General features: G+C 22.5%; 2 protein-coding genes across 2 annotated transcripts; both read left to right on the forward strand.

Annotated features, from left to right (window-relative positions):
• The first annotated feature begins 2,791 nt into the window (after positions 1–2,791).
• On the forward strand, positions 2,792–5,641 carry LOC128952611 (venom peptide isomerase heavy chain-like). Its single transcript, XM_054298027.1, has 6 exons — positions 2,792–2,843; positions 2,999–3,221; positions 3,280–3,345; positions 3,425–3,866; positions 4,171–4,338; positions 5,609–5,641. Exons 1-6 carry the CDS (start codon positions 2,792–2,794, stop codon positions 5,639–5,641), a joined length of 984 nt encoding a protein of 327 aa, XP_054154002.1.
• Positions 5,642–15,541: 9,900 nt separating this feature from the next.
• Positions 15,542–17,568, forward strand: LOC128952061 (battenin-like). The gene is made up of 8 exons (XM_054297394.1): positions 15,542–15,592; positions 15,708–15,774; positions 15,896–16,089; positions 16,177–16,262; positions 16,369–16,769; positions 16,859–16,927; positions 17,045–17,119; positions 17,214–17,568. Exons 1-8 carry the CDS (start codon positions 15,552–15,554, stop codon positions 17,553–17,555), a joined length of 1,275 nt encoding a protein of 424 aa, XP_054153369.1. The 5' UTR covers positions 15,542–15,551; the 3' UTR covers positions 17,556–17,568.
• The last annotated feature ends 315 nt before the right edge of the window (positions 17,569–17,883 follow it).

Here is a 17,883-nt window from a genome sequence, read left to right on the forward strand (position 1 = left end):
TAATAAATGCCATAAATCCCACAATTAATACACTGATTGATTGATTTTGGCCAAAGTCCGGGACAATTGTTGATGATATTAATATTTCATTTGTAATGTTTGCGACACTAATATTATGTGAAGTTTCAGTCATTGACTGTGAATTCATAGTTTTAATTTAAATAAAAACTTTTTTAAAAAAATATCAATTCATAAAATAGTTTGTTTTTACATTCACTTAAATATTAATTCAACTAAACTGTATATATAAAGTACTTATATTTTTATTATTATAATCACTTTTAATAGCTAACTTACAAACTAATATTGAAATATAATAATTGAAATATTTGTCAAACATATGTCCTGTTTATTGGTAAAAATATATATATATATAATATATAAACAGTTTTATAGAATATTAAATTAATATAAATATTATTTTTGTTTGTAACTAATATACTATTCATTTATATATTATTATAATCTCTATTAGTAACTACTATTAAAAACTAATATTGAAATATAATAATGTTTTTATTATTATTATTATTTCTCAATCATATGTCCTGTTTATTGGTATTATCAAAGTAAATATAATTTTATAGAATATTAAATTAATATATAAACAATAATTTTGTTATTAAAATAATAATAGTAAATCAATTATTATAGCAAATAACTGTAACTGATATTTTATTATTTTTTAAAAATATTAGTATAGTAGTAAACTTATGATTCATAAATTATTTTTTTATCATATTTTTTTTTGTTTAATATAACCCTGGTATATAAGATCAGTAATTGTTTTTCAAAATATTATACAATCATATTAATAATTTGATAATTATTTTTTTTATATAGACAACACAAATAAATACTAATTGTTTACTAAATTTATAATTTTTTATTAATTTGCATTTTATTCAAATAATTATTGTTTAAAATGAAATAAGTAAAATAATTTAGCAAATTTGTAATTTAAGATAATATAATTAAAATTATAAAAAATATCAAATAGAATGTAAATTATAATATTATTAGACTATAATGTAAGTTAAGATTTATATTTAAAATTTAATAATATATTGTTTCAAAAATATTTATTTATAAATAAAAACATAAATAATACAATTATTAAAATTTTACAGTAAATATTAATTTAATTGATAAAATGCTTAACGCTCTGAAGTCATTCAAATTTAGCTATTTTTACCTTAAGTGACCAGATTGTTATGGCGCGTGTTATTAAATTAATTTTAGACCAATCAGAATTTAATCTATTATTAAGTTTTCAACGGTTTTAGAATAATTACAAATATTTTAACATATACTAGCTAAACCTATAAATGTATGATTATATCGTATAATGGTAATATTTACTGAAGAAGTTGAGGAATAGGTCATATTATCATATAATGGTAATATTTACTGAAGAAGTTGAGGAATAGGTCATATTATCATATAATGGTAATATTTACTGAAGAAGTTGAGGAATAGGTCATATTATCATATAATGGTAATATTTACTGAAGAAGTTGAGGAATAGGTCATATTATCATATAATGGTAATATTTACTGAAGAAGTTGAGGAATAGGTCATATTATCATATAATGGTAATATTTACTGAAGAAGTTGAGGAATAGGTCATATTATCATATAATGGTAATATTTACTGAAGAAGTTGAGGAATAGGTCATATTATCATATAATGGTAATATTTACTGAAGAAGTTGAGGAATAGGTCATATTATCATATAATGGTAATATTTACTGAAGAAGTTGAGGAATAGGTCATATTATCATATAATGGTAATATTTACTGAAGAAGTTGAGGAATAGGTCATATTATCATATAATGGTAATATTTACTGAAGAAGTTGAGGAATAGGTCATATTATCATATAATGGTAATATTTACTGAAGAAGTTGAGGAATAGGTCATATTATCATATAATGGTAATATTTACTGAAGAAGTTGAGGAATAGGTCATATTATCATATAATGGTAATATTTACTGAAGAAGTTGAGGAATAGGTCATATTATCATATAATGGTAATATTTACTGAAGAAGTTGAGGAATAGGTCATATTATCATATAATGGTAATATTTACTGAAGAAGTTGAGGAATAGGTCATATTATCATATAATGGTAATATTTACTGAAGAAGTTGAGGAATAGGTCATATTATCATATAATGGTAATATTTACTGAAGAAGTTGAGGAATATGTCAAATATTTCATTTATTTTTCAGTCATTTTTACCATTAGATGATAATTGGATCTAATTATCACAATCTTCAGTTATTTTTACCATTAGATGATAATTGGATCTAATTATCACAGTCTTCAGCCATTTTTACCATTAGATGATAATTGGATCTAATTATCACAGTCTTCAGCCATTTTTACCATTAGATGATAATTGGATCTAATTATCACAATCTTCAGCCATTTTTACCATTAGATGATAATTGGATCTAATTATCACAATCTTCAGCCATTTTTACCATTAGATGATAATTGGATCTAATTATCACAATCTTCAGCCATTTTTACCATTAGATGATAATTGGATCTAATTATCACAATCTTCAGCCATTTTTACCATTAGATGATAATTGGATCTAATTATCACTATCTTCAACTATTTTTACCATTAGATGATAAAAACCACTATATGTGAGCATCACTTATTATAAGACATACATAAATTTAATTCTTAATAACTTAAAGATAAAATTAAAATTCAATAATATTTAATTTTTTGTTCGATTCATTTTGATTGGTCAATTGGCTCTGTGCCAATGGCACTGTTTTGTCACCAAAGGAAAACGTCGATTTGTGCCGATGGCACACGTTTGTTGTCAGCGCGTTAATAATAATAATATTAATTGTATTATAATTTATATATTAATAAGTAAGTTATAAGTAAATCATAAAAATTGTTTTAGTAATTAGATTAAATATTTTTTTAAAACTTTATAAAATCATTGTTTATTAACAAACAATAGGTATTAATTGTTTGTCGATTATATGTCTGTCCCATTCATCCCACAAACACTATCCCAATGTAACACTCAAGGGATGTGGTATCGGACGGCAGTCACTGATGTCGAGTGGAAAGTGCTTTAAATGGTTATCCAATACAACAACAACACAAATGGATATACATTTGGGTCGTAACGCACAACCGGGTGAAGTGCCGTTCATTGTGTACATACAAATCGGCAATTAGTATGTATTTAATTAAAACAATCAATAATTTTAGTTAAATTAAATGTGTAATACCCAGTGGTGGACGCGGCACTGGTATTATACTCAATGAGCGCTGGATATTGACTGCCGCACATGCAATAGAGTATGTAATTATACAAAAAAATAATTAAATGTTAAAAAATTAAAAAAAACTTTTTATTTAAACCAACAAAAAACAACAGTTTTCCAATTAATGATTTGTTAGTATATCCGGGAGTTTTAGACACTAATAATATGCGCACCGATAATAGCTACCGACCGATGCAAACATTTATTCATCCAATGTTTAAACAAACAACTAAAACACATAACCCAGCCTTTGATATCGGACTCATTAAGTTGGGATCTGATTTGCCGATCACTGGCCACCGTCACCACCAATTGGGTGCATATCGTACACTCAACGGTATATGTTTGCCCCGTAAGCTTGAAATCAATAGCGTCAATGAGCTGGCATTGTATGCCGGTTACGGTTATATCGATGAAACCACTAAAACATTGGTCAATAGATTGCAATTGAGTTATACAATGATTATACGGGCAAAAAATAATACATCAGATGAACAAAACCGATTGATTTGGAGCTATAGATATCCGCCTGAAATCGGTTCGCGGAGTTGTGCTGTAAGTTATGGTTAAATAAAATTTATTAAATTTTTTTTATACATTATATATATCAGGGTTAAACAAGGTTTTGGATTTTAGAGGGGCTTTTAAGCAACAATTTTTTACATTTGGTCAAAAAGTTTGGGGGGGAGTAAAATCCTAGAATCTCGATCTTAGGGGGCTATTATGGTTTTACACCCCTACCTCCTTACTTAACCATGATATATATATTTAATTTAAATTATTATAATCTATTTTATCTATTGTATTTTGATGCAACTAATTAATTATTTGTATAATTTTTTGTTTGTTTGTTAAATAGGGTGATTCTGGTGGACCATTATATCAATATAGTGGTAGTACTGACGGTAGGGCAGTGCTTATCGGCATAAACTCAGTTAGCCGTTCCAATCATCCGTGTGATGTCACCGATCAGATAGCTTATACACTTTATCCCCGGGTGTCGATGCATATCGATTGGATAATACAAGTTATTAATGATAATAATAATAATTAAGTCTAAATTATTTGATAAATTACATTTGTGTTATTTATTTTATTTTTATTTTATTTTTTAATTATTTTTATAGTACTTAATAATTGTATAATTAATATCATAGTACAGTATTATTTTTATATTTATAAAATTATACACATATATATATATATATATATATATATATATATATATATATATATATATATATATAAGTTATTTATATTACATTTATAGTAATTTATAATCAGTATAAAGTATCCATTATATATATAATACTATAGTAACTTATTATATTAATAGTAAAAATTAGCATAAATTTAATTTTTAAAATAAATTTTGTTGTTTTTGATTACGATGGATGTAATAATTCACGAAAAATATTGATCCAATGGATAACACGTCTATTATTAGTAATTTGTTGCCTGTATTTGACACTCAATACAATTGCCAGACAAACCATAATAATTAAAGCCATAAATCCAATATTTGAACCACTGTTTGATCCACATTCCGGGACACTTGTCGATGATATTATTGAATAACTATTGTTTAGATGACTACTACTACTACTATCAATACTACTACTTGTAGTAGTATTAGTAGTCTCTGAACTTTCATTGACTGATTGTGAGTACATATTTTTAATTATTAATTAATAAAACACAAAAATTTTATGGCTATGATGTAATTAAAACTTTAAATCACAAAAAACTTATAGTTTTTGTTCAATTTTAAAACAATTAGCGATAACTATTTAAATGCTACGAAAATTTTGTTTGCATGTAACTAATATACTATCCATTTATATACTGTATATTACAATGTCTATTAATAACTTACAAACTAACTACTGAAATATAATAATTTTTTATTTAAAATTATAAATATTGTTGTCAATCATATGTCCTGTTTATTGGTATTAACAAAATATATATACAATTTTATAAAAATATTAAATTAATATATAAACAATAATTTTGTTATTAAAATAATAATAGTAAATCAATTATTATAGCAAGTATGTACTGTAACTGATATTTTATTATTTTTTTGAAAATATTAATACAGTAGTAAACTTATGATCCATAAATTATTTTTAAAAAATAATTATTTACCATAATTTTATGCCCATGCTAAATTCAATTATTATTTTATGTGCTTAATATAACCCGGGTGTATCTAAGATAATTAATTGTTGTTAAAATACAATGATATTAACTACTGAAATATAATAATTTTTTATTTAAAATTATAAATATAGTTGTCAATCATATGTCCTGTTTATTGGTATTAACAATATATATATATATATATATATATACATACATATTTGTATATATACAAAAATTATAAAAATATTAAATTAATATAAACAACAAATTTGTTATTAAAATTTTCTATTTTAATAGTAAATCAATTATCAATTCATAATATAATTTGTTTTTACATTCACATAACTAATTCAACTAAACTGTATATTATAGTATTAATATTTTTATTTATTATTATTATAATTTCTATTAATAACTAACTTACAAATTAATATTGAAATATAATAATTAAAATATTTGTCAAACATATGTCCTGTTTATTGGTATTATCAAAATATATATACAATTTTATAGAATATTAAATTAATATATAAACAATATTATTGTTATAAAAATAATAATTTTAATATTAAAATCAATTATTATAGCAAGTATGTACTGTAACTAAAATTTTATTACTTTAAAAAAACAGTATTAATACAGTAGTAAACTTATGATTAATAATTTTAAAAAAATAATTATTGTTTTAAATGAAATAAGTAAAATTATTTAGCAAATTTGTAATTTAAAACAATATAATTATAAATACAATTATAAAAACATATCAAATAGCATGTAAATTATATATTGTTTAAAAAAATGTTTAATTAAATTAAAACATAAATATTAACATTATTAACATTTTACAGTAAATATTAATTTAATTGCTTAAAATGCTTAATAATAAAAATATTAATAATATTTATTGTCTTATAGTTTATATATTCAAAATTATATTAATAAGTAAGTTTTAAGTAAATCATAAAAATTATATTATAATAATTAGTTTAAATATTTTTTTAAACTTTATAAAATCATTGTTTATTAACAAACAATAGGTATTAATTGTTTGTCGATTATATGTCTGTCCCATTCATCCCATAAACACTATCCCAATGTAACACTCAAGGGATGTGGTATCGGACGGCAGTCACTGATGTCGAGTGGAAAGTGCTTTAAATGGTTATCCAATACAACAACAACACAAATGGATATACATTTGGGTCGTAACGCACAACCGGGTGAAGTGCCGTTCATTGTGTACATACAAATCGGCAATTAGTATGTATTTAATTAAAACAATCAATAATTTTAGTTAAATTAAATGTGTAATACCCAGTGGTGGACGCGGCACTGGTATTATACTCAATGAGCGCTGGATATTGACTGCCGCACATGCAATAGAGTATGTAATTATACAAAAAAAATAATTAAATGTTAAAAAATTTAAAAAAACGTTTTATTTAAACCAACAAAAAACAACAGTTTTCCAATCAATGATTTGTTAGTATATCCGGGAGTTTTAGACTCTAATAATATGCGCACCGATAATAGCTACCGACCGATGCAAACATTTATTCATCCAATGTTTAAACAAACAACTAAAACACATAACCCAGCCTTTGATATCGGACTCATTAAGTTGGGATCAGATTTGCCGATCACTGGCCACCACCTCCACCACCAATTGGCTGCATATCGTACACTCAACGGTATATGTTTGCCCCGTAAGCTTGAAATCAATAGCGTCAATGAGTTGGCATTGTATGCCGGTTACGGTTATATCGATGAAACCACTAAAACATTGGTCAATAGATTGCAAATAAGTTATACAATGATTATACGGGCAAAAAATAATACATCAGATGAACAAAACCGATTGATTTGGAGCTATAGATATCCGCCTGAAATCGGTTCGCGGAGTTGTGCTGTAAGTTATGGTTAAATAAAATTTATTAAATTTTTTTTATACATTATATATATCAGGGTTAAACAAGGTTTTGGATTTTAGAGGGGCTTTTAAGCAACAATTTTTTACATTTGGTCAAAAAGTTTGGGGGGGAGTAAAATCCTAGAATCTCGATCTTAGGGGGCTATTATGGTTTTACACCCCTACCTCCTTACTTAACCATGATATATATATTTAATTTAAATTATTATAATCTATTTTATCTATTGTATTTTGATGCAACTAATTAACGCGCTGACAACAAACGTGTGCCATCGGCACAAATCGATGTTTTCCTTTGGTGACAAAACAGTGCCATCGGCACAGAGCCAATTGACCAATCAAAATGAATCGAACAAAAAATTAAATATTATTGAATTTTAATTTTATCTATAAGTTATTAAAAATTTAAGTTATGTATGTCTTATAATAAGTGACGCTAACATATAGTGGCTTTTTATCGTCTAAAGATAAAAATAGCTGAAGATAGTGATAATTAAATTCAATTATCATCTAATGGTAAAAATAGCTGAAGATAGTGATAATTAGATCCAATAATCATCTAAGGGTAAAAATAGCTGAAGATAGTGATAATTAAATTAAATTATCATCTAATGGTAAAAATAGCTGAAGATAGTGATAATTAGCTCCAATAATCATCTAATGGTAAAAATAGCTGAAGATAGTGATAATTAGATCCAATAATCATCTAATGGTAAAAATAGCTGAACATAGTGATAATTAAATTCAATAATCATCTAAGGGTAAAAATAGCTGAAGATAGTGATAATTAAATTCAATTATCATCTAATGGTAAAAATAGCTGAAGATAGTGATAATTAGATCCAATAATCATCTAAGGGTAAAAATAGCTGAAGATAGTGATAATTAAATTAAATTATCATCTAATGGTAAAAATAGCTGAAGATAGTGATAATTAGCTCCAATAATCATCTAATGGTAAAAATAGCTGAAGATAGTGATAATTAGATCCAATAATCATCTAATGGTAAAAATAGCTGAACATAGTGATAATTAAATTCAATAATCATCTAAGGGTAAAAATAGCTGAAGATAGTGATAATTAAATTCAATTATCATCTAATGGTAAAAATAGCTGAAGATAGTGATAATTAGATCCAATAATCATCTAAGGGTAAAAATAGCTGAAGATAGTGATAATTAAATTAAATTATCATCTAATGGTAAAAATAGCTGAAGATAGTGATAATTAGCTCCAATAATCATCTAATGGTAAAAATAGCTGAAGATAGTGATAATTAGATCCAATAATCATCTAATGGTAAAAATAGCTGAAGATAGTGATAATTAAATTCAATTATCATCTAATGGTAAAAATAGCTGAAAAATAATGAAATATTTGACCTATTCCTCAATTTCTTCAGTTTTATTACCATTATATGATAATATGACCTATTCCTCAACTTCTTCAATTATTATTACCATTATATGATAATATGACCTATTCCTCAACTTCTTCAGTTATTATTACCATTATATGATAATATGACCTATTCCTCAACTTCTTTAATTATTATTACCATTATATGATAATATGACCTATTCCTCAACTTCTTCAGTTATTATTACCATTATATGATAATATGACCTATTCCTCAACTTCTTCAATTATTATTACCATTATATGATAATATGACCTAATCCTCAACTTCTTCAATTATTATTACCATTATATGATAATATGACCTATTCCTCAACTTCTTCAATTATTATTACCATTATATGATAATATGACCTAATCCTCAACTTCTTCAATTATTATTACCATTATATGATAATATGACCTATTCCTCAACTTCTTCAGTTATTATTACCATTATATGATAATATGACCTATTCCTCAACTTCTTCTATTATTATTACCATTATATGATAATATGACCTATTCCTCAACTTCTTCAGTTATTATTACCATTATATGATAATATGACCTATTCCTCAACTTCTTCAGTTATTATTACCATTATATGATAATATGACCTATTCCTCAACTTCTTCAGTTATTATTACCATTATATGATAATATGACCTATTCCTCAACTTCTTCAGTTATTATTACCATTATATGATAATATGACCTATTCCTCAACTTCTTCTATTATTATTACCATTATATGATAATATGACCTATTCCTCAACTTCTTCAGTTATTATTACCATTATATGATAATATGACCTATTCCTCAACTTCTTCAGTTATTATTACCATTATATGATAATATGACCTATTCCTCAACTTCTTCAGTTATTATTACCATTATATGATAATATGACCTATTCCTCAACTTCTTCAGTTATTATTACCATTATATGATAATATGACCTATTCCTCAACTTCTTCAGTTATTATTACCATTATATGATAATATGACCTATTCCTCAACTTCTTCAATTATTATTACCATTATATGATAATATGACCTAATCCTCAACTTCTTTTTATATGATTATCATACATTTAATAGGTTTGGCTAGTATATTTTAAAATTTTTGTAATTATTCTAAAACCGTTGAAAACTTAATAATAGATTAAATTCTGATTGGTCTAAAATTAATTTAATAACACGCGCCATAACAATCTGGTCACTTAAGGTAAAAATAGCTAAATTTGAATGACTTCAGAGCGTTAATTATTTGTATAATTTTTTGTTTGTTTGTTAAATAGGGTGATTCTGGTGGACCATTATATCAATATAGTGGTAGTACTGACGGTAGGGCAGTGCTTATCGGCATAAACTCAGTTAGCCGTTCCAATCATCCGTGTGATGTCACCGATCAGATAGCTTATACACTTTATCCCCGGGTGTCGATGCATATCGATTGGATAATACAAGTTATTAATGATAATAATAATAATTAAGTCTAAATTATTTGATAAATTACATTTGTGTTATTTATTTTATTTTTATTTTATTTTTTAATTATTTTTATAGTACTTAATAATTGTATAATTAATATCATAGTACAGTATTATTTTTATATTTATAAAATTATACACACACATATATATATATATATATATATATATATATAAGTTATTTATATTACATTTATAGTAATTTATAATCAGTATAAAGTATCCATTATATATATAATACTATAGTAACTTATAATAGTAAAAATTAGCATAAATTTAATTTTTAAAATAAATTTTGTTGTTTTTGATTACGATGGATGTAATAATTCACGAAAAATATTGATCCAATAGATAACACGTCTATTATTAGTTATTTGTTGCCTGTATTTGATAGTCAAAACAATTGCCAGACAAACCATAACAATGAGAGCCATAAATCCAATATTTGAACCACTGTTTGATCCATATTCCGGGACACTTGTCGATGATATTATTGAATAACTATTGTTTAGATGACTACTACTACTACTATCAATACTACTACTAGTAGTAGTATTAGTAGTCTCTGAACTTTCATTGACTGACTGTGAGTACATATTTTAAATTATTAATTAATAAAACACAAAAATTTTATGGCTATGATGTAATTAAAACTTTAAATCACAAAAAAACTTATAGTTTTTGTTCAATTTTAAAACAATTAGCGATAACTATTTAAATGCTACGAAAATTTTGTTTGAATGTAACTAATATACTACCCGTTTATATAACTGTAAATTATAATCTCTATTAATAACTTACAAACTAACTACTGAAATAAAATAATTTTTTATTTAAAATTATAAATATTGTTGTCAATCATATGTCCTGTTTATTGGTATTAACAAAATATATATACAATTTTATAAAAATATTAAATTAATATATAAACAATAATTTTGTTATTAAAATAATAATAGTAAATCAATTATTATAGCAAGTATGTACTGTAACTGATATTTTATTATTTTTTTGAAAATATTAATACAGTAGTAAACTTATGATCCATAAATTATTTTTAAAAAATAATTATTTACCATAATTTTATGCCCATGCTAAATTCAATTATTATTTTATGTGCTTAATATAACCCGGGTGTATCTAAGATAATTAATTGTTGTTAAAATACAATGATATTAACTACTGAAATATAATAATTTTTTATTTAAAATTATAAATATAGTTGTCAATCATATGTCCTGTTTATTGGTATTAACAATATATATATATATATATAAAAATTATAAAAATATTAAATTAATATAAACAACAAATTTGTTATTAAAATTTTCTATTTTAATAGTAAATCAATTATCAATTCATAATATAATTTGTTTTTACATTCACATAACTAATTCAACTAAACTGTATATTATAATATTAATATTTTTATTTATTATTATTATAATTTCTATTAATAACTAACTTACAAATTAATATTGAAATATAATAATTAAAATATTTGTCAAACATATGTCCTGTTTATTGGTATTATCAAAATATATATACAATTTTATAGAATATTAAATTAATATATAAACAATATTATTGTTATAAAAATAATAATTTTAATATTAAAATCAATTATTATAGCAAGTATGTACTGTAACTAAAATTTTATTACTTTTAAAAAAAACAGTATTAATACAGTAGTAAACTTATGATTAATAATTTTAAAAAATAATTATTGTTTTAAATGAAATAAGTAAAATTATTTAGCAAATTTGTAATTTAAAACAATATAATTATAAATACAATTATAAAAACATATCAAATAGCATGTAAATTATATATTGTTTAAAAAAATGTTTAATTAAATTAAAACATAAATATTAAAATTATTAACATTTTACAGTAAATATTAATTTAATTGCTTAAAATGTTTAATAATAAAAATATTAATAATATTTATTGTCTTATAGTTTATATATTCAAAATTATATTAATAAGTAAGTTTTAAGTAAATCATAAAAATTATATTATAATAATTAGTTTAAATATTTTTTTTAAACTTTATAAAATCATTGTTTATTAACAAACAATAGGTATTAATTGTTTGTCGATTATATGTCTGTCCCATTCATCCCATAAACACTATCCCAATGTAACACTCAAGGGATGTGGTATCGGACGGCAGTCACTGATATCCAGTGGAAAGTGCTTTAAATGGTTATCCATTACAACAACAACAACACAAATGGATATACATTTGGGTCGTAACGCACAACCGGGTGAAGTACCGTTCATTGTGTTAATCAAAATAGGAAAGTATGTATTGAATACACTAATAAAACTAAAATAATTAATTATATATATATATTGATATATTAACAACAAAGTGGTGGTCGAGCCTCTGGTATTATAATCAATAAGCGTTGGATATTAACCGCCGCACACGCGATAAAGTATGTCATATCAACAAAAAAATAATAATAATTATTATTATATCAACAAAAAAAAATTAAACCCATTTTGTTTGATATACAACAAAAAACAAATACAGTTTTCCAATCAATGATCTGTTAGTATATCCCGGGATCTTAGACACTGATCAACCAACTGATAGCTACAGAATTGAACAAACATTTATTCATCCAATTTATAGACAACAAAACAAATCAGTTAACCCGTACGTCGATATCGGACTCATTAAACTACAATCAGATTTACCGCTTACTAACCGCCACAGATCGGGTACATATCGGACACTTAACGGTATATGTTTGCCACCAGAGTATGCAATCAATAGCGACAATCAACTCGGACTGTATGCCGGTTACGGTGTTTTAGATGAAAATACATTAAGTTTAAGCAATAGATTGCAAATAAGTTATACAATGATTATGAGGGCGAAGAATAATACCATCGATGCATACAATCGATTGCTGTTTAGCTACAGATATCCATTAACTACCGGTTCAATGGGTTGTTTTGTATGTGATTTTGCAACTAATAGTTTTTGGTAGTAATTATTTATGATTTTATTTTGAAATTAAATGAAAGGGTGATTCTGGTGGACCATTATATCAATATAGTAGTGCTGACGGTAGGGCAGTGCTTATTGGTATACACTCGGGTAGTCGTGGCAATCAACAGTGTCAAGTGACCGATCAGATAATATTTACAGTTTATCCACGTGTTTCAATGTATATCGATTGGATAATACATGTTATTAACAATAACAATAATAATTAGTTTTAATGGATAAATTAATTAAATTTGAACGCTGAATTTTTTTTAATTATTAAAATAATTTTACAATTATAATTATATACAATTTATATTATATAATAATACTACATATTATAATACTATATATAATAATATTATAATATTATATATTATATATTATATATTATATATTATATATTATATATTATATATTATAATATTATATATTATATATTATATATTATATATTATATATTATATATTATATATTATATATTATATATTATATATTATATATTATATATTATATATTATATATTATATATTATATATTATATATTATATATTATATATTATATATTATATATTATATATTATATATTATATATTATATATTATATATTATATATTATAATATTATATATTATATATTATATATTATATATTATATATTATAATATTATATATTATATATTATATATTATATATTATATATTATATATTATATATTATATATTATATATTATATATTATATATTATATATTATATATTATATATTATATATTATATATTATATATTATATATTATATATTATATATTATATATTATATATTATATATTATATATTATATATTATATATTATATATTATATATTATATATTATATATTATATATTATATATTATATATTATATATTATATATTATATATTATATATTATATATTATATATTATATATTATATATTATATATTATATATTATATATTATATATTATAATATTATATATTATATATTATATATTATATATTATATATTATAATATTATATATTATATATTATATATTATATATTATATATTATAATATTATATATTATATATTATATATTATATATTATAATATTATATATTATATATTATATATTATATATTATATATTATATATTATAATATTATATATTATATATTATATATTATATATTATATATTATAATATTATATATTATATATTATATATTATATATTATATATTATATATTATATATTATATATTATATATTATATATTATATATTATATATTATATATTATATATTATATATTATATATTATATATTATATATTATATATTATATATTATATATTATATATTATATATTATATATTATATATTATATATTATATATTATATATTATATATTATATATTATATATTATATATTATATATTATATATTATATATTATATATTATATATTATATATTATATATTATATATTATATATTATATATTATATATTATATATTATATATTATATATTATATATTATATATTATATATTATATATTATATATTATATATTATATATTATATATTATATATTATATATTATATATTATATATTATATATTATATATTATATATTATATATTATATATTATATATTATATATTATATATTATATATTATATATTATATATTATATATTATATATTATATATTATATATTATATATTATATATTATATATTATATATTATATATTATATATTATATATTATATATTATATATTATATATTATATATTATATATTATATATTATATATTATATATTATATATTATATATTAGCATATTAAAAATTTTATTTAAATTCTATATATTATATATATAAACTTGTAAATTTTACCGTAAGTTACATACTAACAAATACATTTAGGTGTGCCACCCTGTATTAATAAATGTTAACATAAACTGTATGTTTGTTTACAGTTTGTTTTTATAAATAAAAAAATATTTGATAAATTGCTAAAAAAATAACTTTATTTATACATTAATTGAATAATGCCATTGAAATTCAATTATCTAAACATGTTATCAACAAATTAAATAAAATAATATTTATATAATTCACTAAAAAAAATATATAATCATAATTTTTTTAATTAAATAAATATATCATTTTTAAATTATGTAAATGTATTGTCTGTCTGTTTGTTTGGTTTTATTATATAAATTTTTGTGATTATATATAAATTATTTTTGGTTTCAAGCGATGAATTGGTGGAATAAATACCGAAATCACATATCATTTTGGTATATAATTTAAATTATTAAACAATTTTTTAAAAAAAAATTAATTTTAATAAAATAAATTATTAATTTAAATATTTAATTGATTTCTAATTGATTTTTTTAAAAATATAATTAGGATTCTGGGCTTAAGTAACAACTATTCCTATGTTATTATGTTAAGCGCAGCCTTCGATATCATTGCCGTTAGTGTCCATCATTGATATGATCATTACAATCATTATAATCACACAAACACATTATTGTTAACAAAAAAAAATAATTAATTATATATATATCGTATAATTATTGTTAAAAATATTGCAGGAAAATGATCGCAAACCGGGAGTCAGTGGCGGCGGCGATGACATTACCGCCGATGACTACGACGACAACAACAACAATAAAAATTCAACAACATTTCAGTGCAACTCGTCATCGACCGGTGCCGTACTTATTGCTGATATACTTCCCTGTCTTATCATTAAACTATTGGCACCGTTTGTCTTTACAAACACAAAGTTAGTAGTGTCCTATCACTTAAAAATTTAATATACTTTTTTAAAATAAAAAATTTAATTTTTTTTAATGATAACATATATATATAGTTTTAGGGTCTCATTAGTGGTCATACTGTCGGCCATGAGTTTCATATTGACATCAATTTCTACAAATATCTACTATTCATACATAGGTTTGTTGTTAAAAAAAAGGTTTAAATCTCTATGTTTAGGATTTAACTAAATTATAGTTAATCTATTTTTTTTAAATATATATATATATATATATATATATTATAGGTATTGTATGCGCCTCCCTGTCCAGCGGTTTAGGCGAAACAACATACCTATCGTATACATCGAAATTTGATTTACGAGTCATATCCTACTGGTCATCGGGAACGGGAGCTTCCGGTTTGTTAGGCTCGTTGTCCTATGCATTCCTTACGACAATCGGTTTGACTCCCAAAACAACACTACTGGTCATGTTAGTCATACCAGTGTTGATGGCGTTCACATTCTGGTGTATCATAACCGAGCCTACCGTTCCTCACGACGACTCTATTGCTGAAGTTATTAGTCCATTGATTTGCGATGAATCTACTGACGGCGTGGACGACTGTACCGATGAGACAATTGTTTTGAATCCAAACAATTCCGGCGACAAAATGACAATCTGGCAGATGATTGTCTATATTAAAGTATATATATATATATATAATGTTGGATCTTATGGATCAGTTATTTAAACAATTATCTTATTTTTTTTCGTTTGGTTTGTTGGTTACAGAGCCTACTGAAATATATGCTGCCATTAATGTTTGTCTACCTGTTTGAGTACTTCATCAATCAAGGATTGGTTAGTATATATATATAGTTTACTAAATTTTTTTTATGTTTATAATTAAAATTACCGTTCAATTCAATTACCTTTTTTAAAATCTATTTTTTATTACCCACTCAAATGCACTGGTAGTTTGAATTAGTCTACTTTCCCGGCATATGGCTTACACAAAAAGAGCAATACCGATGGTATAATGTCGACTATCAGGTTAGAGACAGTTATTATACAGTATATATATATATATATATACAGAGCACTGGTAGCTAATTTTAAAACTATTAATAATTGTTGTATCAAACAGATCGGTGTATTAATATCCCGTTCGTCGATAAGTTTTTTGAAAATTCAAAAACTCTATCTACTGGCCATTCTTCAGTTGGTCAACGTTTTGATAGTCTTGACACAGCTGTGGACACAGTTTATGCCCACCATTTGGATAATGTTGGCACTGGTACTGTTCGAGGGACTGTTAGGTGGGGCCGCCTATGTTAACACATTTTATCGGATCTATAGTGAAGTCAATCAAAAGTATAAATCCTATGCGTTAAGTATTACAACACTTAGCGATTCAATTGGTATAACAATTGCCGGTTTTACAGCACTTCCAGTTCACGACGCTATTTGTGAACATTTGAAATATTAAATTATTTATTATTATTATTATTTAATAAGTATTTTATTTTTTAATAACTATTTTTTATATCTATATATATAGAGTCTATTATCTATTTTTTTTTATTTTAATATATTTATATTTAATTTATTTATTAAATAAATTTTATTTTTTATATATGTATCGGTAATTATTGTATAGAAATTAAATCAATTGTGAATATATATATATATATATACTGTAATAAATTACTACTGTATTGTTGTGTATATAATTTGTAAATAGTGTTTGTTTAAAAAAAAAAATATTTACCGATAATAATAATACAGTGTATAACTAACTGTATGTATATTTTTGT

This window comes from Oppia nitens, unplaced genomic scaffold, assembly GCF_028296485.1.
Source record: "Oppia nitens isolate AA-2021 unplaced genomic scaffold, nextdenovo-longstitch-racon4-pilon3 scaffold1_pilon_pilon_pilon, whole genome shotgun sequence".
NCBI lineage: Eukaryota > Metazoa > Arthropoda > Arachnida > Sarcoptiformes > Oppiidae > Oppia > Oppia nitens.